The 6,916-nt window shown below is 32.3% G+C and overlaps 1 protein-coding gene across 4 annotated transcripts in view; it reads left to right on the top strand.

Moving 5' to 3' along the window:
* Window positions 1-4,001, top strand: part of LOC109235394 (protein TWIN LOV 1) — a 5,374-nt gene extending 1,373 nt beyond the window's left edge. For 2 of the 4 annotated variants that reach the window (XM_019401483.1, XM_019401482.1), the window contains exons 3-8: window positions 375-582; window positions 693-757; window positions 937-1,016; window positions 1,172-1,227; window positions 1,318-1,381; window positions 3,686-4,001. In XM_019401483.1, coding sequence (XP_019257028.1) covers window positions 375-582; window positions 693-757; window positions 937-1,016; window positions 1,172-1,227; window positions 1,318-1,381; window positions 3,686-3,832 — 620 coding nt within the window. In that variant the 3' untranslated portion in view covers window positions 3,833-4,001. Of the gene's footprint in view, window positions 1-374; window positions 583-692; window positions 758-936; window positions 1,017-1,171; window positions 1,382-3,685 lie in introns of those variants that run through there. The other 2 variants (XM_019401484.1, XM_019401485.1) reach the window with 2 other exon arrangements.

Here is a 6,916-nt window from a genome sequence, read left to right as displayed (position 1 = left end):
GGGGGGGGGGGGGGGATAGAACCTAGAATTTACTACCTATTTACAGCCTATCTTAGGACTTAGTTATCTTTGCTTCGTTTTTCTGAAGCCTAAATTCATGATTTGAGTCAAAATTCTGAAGTTGCTTTAGTTAGATTGGACAGGTTTCTATTACGCTTTGAGATGCAAACAGTTTTAGTGCAAATTAGCAGTCCTAGTCTGTCTATAAAAAACCTAAAATTTCTCCAAGTACATTGTAGTGCACAAGGGCAATGCTTCACTTTTTTCCAATTTTTGTGCATTTTGATTATTTCCATTTCATTTTCATTCTTAAATTCTAGTGTAGAGTGAGGTTCAATCCATAGGATTCTTTTCACAAGGCTTATTTATCACAGAAGTAGATGTTGAAGGGCCTTGTGAAGCAAGTGATCAAGAGAAGAGAAAAGCCAGTTTTGCTGTTAACAACATAATTTCCGTGCTGGCAAACTACAGTGAGTTGACAAGCAGACTGGTCGGTGACAAGAGATGCTGTCAATCTGGAACGAGTCCGCTCAGTGCATCCTTAAATATATCTTTTGGTAGAATAAAACAAAGCTTTGTATTGTGAGTTTTTTGAAATTCCTAATTTTCCTGTTTTATTGACCAATATGATCTGCTCCTGAGTGGAGTTAACACTTCCTTTCTCCATTTGGATATCTTTCTGAAATGTGCAGAACCGACGCGCACTTACCAGACATGCCAATTGTCTATGCAAGTGATGCCTTCCTAAGATTAACAGGTGCGGAAGCTGTAGCTAATTTACATTATTGTAATCTTTTTGTTCATTTAACGGGGATGTTCTCACTTTTGATGGATTGGGGAGGGAATAGGGAAATCTTCTTCTTGTGTTCATCAGAAAGAGCATGAGGGCTCACTCTAACCAATGTTGCTAACAGGAACCGTTCTTTTCTTCAATAGGCTTCTCGAGACATGAAGTATTGGGCCGTAATTGTAGGTTTTTAAGCGGGGAAGATACAGACAGAAGCACACAATTTCAGGTAATAATTTTTCTGCTCTCATTTGCTTTGGGACTAGAGGTCTAGTTCCCTTTGTAATATTAAGATTTTCTTAAGTGGGAGTAGGGCTGAGGGAAGGTATGGGGTTGAGCAGACGATCACAATCCTTTTTTGTCTTTTTTTTCTTCTCTTTGCAGATAAGACATTGCATCCAAAATGAACAACCATGTACTGTACATATCTTAAATTACAGGTTGGTTCTGGTCCTTGCATGATATTCAGATAAGGATTGTTTACTTGTTCCTTAGGCTCAATCTCTTGGTGGCTGCATATTTGCTTTCAGAAAAGACGGAACCTCGTTTTGGAATTTTCTTCACATTTCACCGGTCCGGAATGCTTCAGGCAAGGTAATATTTTTTAAACTAATAGGTACATATTTACCATTCCATAAAAATCATAGAAATGCCTGTTGAGAGAACGAAGGTATCGTTTAAAATGTAACTTCTCTATTGTTTTGTTTAAATTGCATAGTCATTGGACAGAGGAGTAATATACAGTATTCATTTCTTTTCAATGAACTGTTTTATAAATTCACTTTTGTAGAGAACTTGGTTTAGATAGAGGAAGTGTTCCTAATTAATTTCTTATTTCCTTTTTTGTGTCGCACTAAAACGAAAGAAGGTATACAAATTTTGTAGTTTAAACTGGTTGAGTTGATTTAACTTGACTAAACAAGCTCACAACAAATTTTTATAGTCCACGACTCACGAGTAAGTTGGCTGAAGGGCTGAGACAAGCTGTTTTTGCATTAGGGGTAGTTGAGTTTGTTCATAGTCCCAATTCAATTGCAGTTCACTGGTGTCATAAATTAATGATATCACCTCTGCCTTTGTCAAGTTTATGGTGCTCCAATGATTCCCTCAGCCCAACAAGGTGTTATATACACTATTAACATAACATATCCTCATATATTTGTCAATATAGCGGAGGGTCTATTGGAAACAGCCTCTCTATCTCCACAAGGTAGGGGTAAGGCTGCGTACACACTACCCACCCCAGACCCCACTACGTGAGATTATACTGGGTCTGCTGTTGTATATATTTCTCAATGTAGACAACTTCTCCACAGGTTCTTTTAGGTGAATGGCATGTCCAAATGGAATGAATACGTCTCCTCAGACAATTTTGTTAGTCCTTCCAGTTTAACTAAATATAGAGTTGTCATTTAGGAATTTGTTAGCTACCTTTTCATACATTATGTTTGTATGAGATATCCATTTGAAGGTTTCATGTTGCAAGAAATGCTTCATTCAAGATTGGAGATGTGAATTAGTTCTCAGGGATCAAGAGTAGCAGATGGTCCAAAATTCGTCTTTACTTTATGTTGGAGAAATAGATCTGAGAATAGTTCAATGTCTTCCTGAATAATCAGTAATTCAAAAGATTTGAGTTTTTGTTCGACGGATTTAACTAATAGTGATGCGCACAGTAAAAAGTGAACTATCTGTAATATTCTAAAGAAGAGAATGAAAAAGCTGGTATGGTTTTCATTGTGTGCTCTTTATCTAGTTTGCGATGATTAGTACTAGCGTCAAAGAGATAAAGAAAAAAAAAAGAAGAAAGGATTTTATGTCGTCTATCAAGTTTCCTGTAGATACTTGTACACACTAATGGGTCGTTTGGTTGGGAAACAAATTATCACAGGATTAATTATCCCGGGATAAGTTATCCTGGAAGTGTTATACCACCCGCCCATAGGGGTTAAAATAACACTACAATCCCGGGATTAGTTATACCGCGATTTTATCCTAACCAAACATGAGATAAATTCATCTCAAATTTAATCCCGGGATTAATTATCCCTTATCCCTCATACCAAACGAGTACTAAAGGTGGAGATAATGCTATTGTGAGTTATGTAGTTTTGGTGTAAGAGGCTGCCTCAAGAGATAGAGAAGTTAGAAGAAACTAGCAGGGAAAAATTAGAAGTAAAAAGCGAGAACAGTTTTTTGCTCTGTTTGGCTAAGAAATCAAACTGGTAGGTATGTTGGACAAAATCAATTAATACAATTTAACCTATGAATCTCAGTCTCAATCCATTTCTAAGTATTGGATTGAGACAAGTCTAAACAGTGGCGGAGGCAGGATTTTGCTAAGGGGTTTCAAAAAAGAAAAAAAATTAAAAAATTAAAAGAGAATGTGGCCAGTGGGAATTGAACCAGTGACCTCACAAAGGTTTTGAACTGCTTGGACTATGTAAAGGGGATTCAAAACATAATATATAGAGGTAAAAACTAGATTTTGCCTTATATATGAATGTAATTTTTCGGCGAAGAAGGTTCAAGTGAACACCCTTCCGCCCCCTAAATCCACCCCTGGGTCTTAACGGAGTGCCATGGATAATAAAGATTCACATACCCGACCCCAACTAGCTTGCAATTGAGTTTGTTGGAGCTCAGTTAACAAGTCACATTAGACATTTAAAGATTGATTATTTCTGCATTGTTTGTCATTCTCTGTTAAAAGCGAAGCTTGGAGTAGAATTCTTGATTCCAAAAACAATCCATTTGCTGCACATATAATCAGAATAAATGCAGCCTAAATCACAAAAATATGCGCATAGCTTAGGCCGCGTTCACCTACTTGCTGCTGCTTGTGATATAGTCCTACTTGTGCTAACCCTTTGTGATTCTATCCATTTGGCTGCATAGGTTGCATACTTTGTTGGCATTCAGATAGAAGATACAAGCGAGGCTCGGGGGAAACAAGGGCTAAATCCGGAGATGAGGCAGCGCAGTGTTGTAGCTGCTGTAAAGGTTGCTGTAAGAGGCTTGTCAATGGGTGCAAGCACCTCCTAGTTCTTGAACAAATTTGTTTTTCCTTTTTGTGCTAATAAACACTGAATTCTGCTAAAAAATGTATTGTTTCATAGCACATTAGCATCAGCTAAAAAAAAGAAAACATATTTGATCTTTTCTTTGTCATATATCCAGATGCCTGAATGTTGATTGAATCCAATTGTTTATACATTGCAATTCACACACCATACATCTACAAGAATTAGATGCAATCACTACAATATTTAAGTCTTGTAGTTGAACTACTCATTTTATTTTTATGCAGGAAGTGAGTGTCATCTAAATCTCTATTTCTTAGGGCAAGTTACGACAAAAAATAATTACATTCGCTAGCTATATATATATATATATATATATATATATATATAAAATATACATTTTGTCAGCTATTATTTTTTGGAGCGGTTACTGTTTAGAGCGGTTACTGTTTAGTTTTTCCTATTTCTTACACGTAATAGTTGCTTTATTCGTCAAAACTAACTATACTCAATTGTTTTTGAGGTCAACAATATGAAAATTGATTTTAATTTTCTGAAAGGTTATTTGGTTTAAAAGAAAGATAACCTTGGTATAAAATTCTGCAAAAATGGTAGTACAATCTTGGGTTTGAAACATAAAGCTTAATATCACTAAACCATTGCGTAGCTAATGATGCATTTGATCTTTTGGTATAAAACTCTGTAACTAATGCAATGTTTGGTTTCCGGTATTAAATTTTTGTACTACTAATATTGGTATAAATGTGCAGAATGTATATTTTATACAAAATAGAATGTGGCATAAGAAGACAAGTCTAAACAATATCTATTATCTAGATAAGAGTACCTAAAGATAAAAAATGCCCTCCAGGTATAAGAATTACTGTATAATAGTAATCTTCAACACTACTAGAAAATGGCTATTTTCCAACTGCTTTATTCGGTCAGAAAATGCCGATTTCCGATTACATTCAGACCGTAATAATATGATCATAAAATAGCTGGTCTGAATAGTTTGTGACTGATTCCATCTATAATTTGCGACTACCGCAGTTGAAAAGTAAAAATAAAAAACGACTAATAAATGTAGTCACCTATCCGACTGACATGGTCGCAAACATTTAAATTAAATTTTAATGTTATATAAAATTTTCCACTACTTTGGTCGCAGATGTTATAAATAATTATAATTTTATTTAAACTTTCTCACCATAGTGGTCGTAAATATTATAAAGTACTTTAATTTTATTTACGTTTCCTACCACTATAGTCGCAAATTTGACTTAGTATTATTTATTTATTTATTTATTTATTTATACTTTTCACTATTGCCGTTGCAAAACTAATTTAATATTATTTATTTATTTCCCACTACAACCGTCGCAAATGTTCTTGGGAAATAATGAAGCAATTTGGAGTCCATTACTCAAATGATCACTCAACTATCCCAAATTATTTTTTATAGTCACTTTACTTTCGTTTGTAACAACAAAGTCATTAAGCTATGCCTATTGCACTCAGAAGGTCACTCAACTAGATTTTCCAAATTTTGGATTGCTAAATACCTATTCTACCCTCTAAATTATAAATATTTATCTTCTTTTTATTTTTTTAAAACTTTTTAATATTATGATTTTTTCTTTTTAATTTATATTATGGACTTACCTACAGAATAAATAATTATTATTTATAAATTAAAAAAATAAAAAGTATTTACGCATGTATAATGCTGGAATAACAAAATAATGAGCATAGTAAAAAAATAATTAAAATAATTTGTTAGTAATAATAATTTAGTATTAACAACAAAACTTCAAAAATTTATTTACACAATTTAGAATGAAATAAAATAAAGGTTGTAAAATATATATCCCATGCACGTAATATAAAAATAATTATTTAAAATAAAGGTATTTTTATAATATACATTATATATTCTTGAAAATTATGCTCAATTATATTATATATATTCCATGCACGACTTAATATAGCATATTTTACCATATACAGATAATCCCCCTACTTTCTGGTGACATAAGTTTTTGTGTTATCGAAAAGTTGGTAGAAACATAATAATATAATTGAGCATAATTTTCAAGAATATATAATGTATATTATAAAAATATTTTTATTTAAATAATTATTTTTATATTTACATGCTGGAATATATATTTTACAACCTTTATTTTCTTTCATTCCGAATTGTGTAAATAAATTTTTTAAATTTTTGTTGTTAATAATAAAATTATTATTACGAACAAATTATTCTAATTAATTTTTTTACTATGCTCATTATTTTGTTATTCCAACATTATAGATGCTTAAATACTTTTTATTTTTTTTAATTATAAATAATATTTATTTATTCTATAGGTAAGCCCATAATATAAATTAAAAAGGGAAAATCAAAATATTGAAAAGTAAAAAAAAAAAAAGAAATAAATATTTATAATTTAGAGGGTAAAATAGGTATTTGGCAATCCAAAATTTGGAAAATCTAGTTGAGTGACCTTCTGAATGCAATAGGCATAGTTCAGTGACTTTGTTGTTACAAACGAAAGAAAAGTGACTTTAGGAGATAATTTGAGAAAGTTGAGTGACCATTTGAGTAATTGACTCATCAATTTGCGACTACTGTGGTCGGAAAACTGAAAATATTTTGACAAATTTCAGCTATTTTAAAGCCACACCACCTACCAATTCAAAAATACAACAACTAAATCATTAATCCATCATTCCAAGCAATCAATCCACCATTCTAACCAATTAATCCACCATTTCAACTAATCAAAACCCATAAAAAGCAAACAATTAAAGAAAATCCCTATTGATCAACCCCTATTTATCAAAACCTATTTATTGCTCAAAAAAAAAAAAAAACCCTATTTATTGTTCATCAACAATTACTATAATTTCATGTATATAACTAATCTGTGAACCAAATGACCACTTAGAGTATTTAATTTAATGGTTCGTGATGATAGGCTATAATTGCATATTTTAGTCGCTTATTACACTCGAATTTACTGCACTTTAATTGAGTTTGCGCTTTAATCGCTAGTGTTTTGCACTAATTGTGTGTTTTATGCCTTGTAGGTGTGATTCC

Source organism: Nicotiana attenuata, chromosome 12 (genome assembly GCF_001879085.1).
Source record: "Nicotiana attenuata strain UT chromosome 12, NIATTr2, whole genome shotgun sequence".
Lineage (NCBI taxonomy): Eukaryota > Viridiplantae > Streptophyta > Magnoliopsida > Solanales > Solanaceae > Nicotiana > Nicotiana attenuata.
This window is presented reverse-complemented; position numbering and strand designations above follow the sequence as displayed.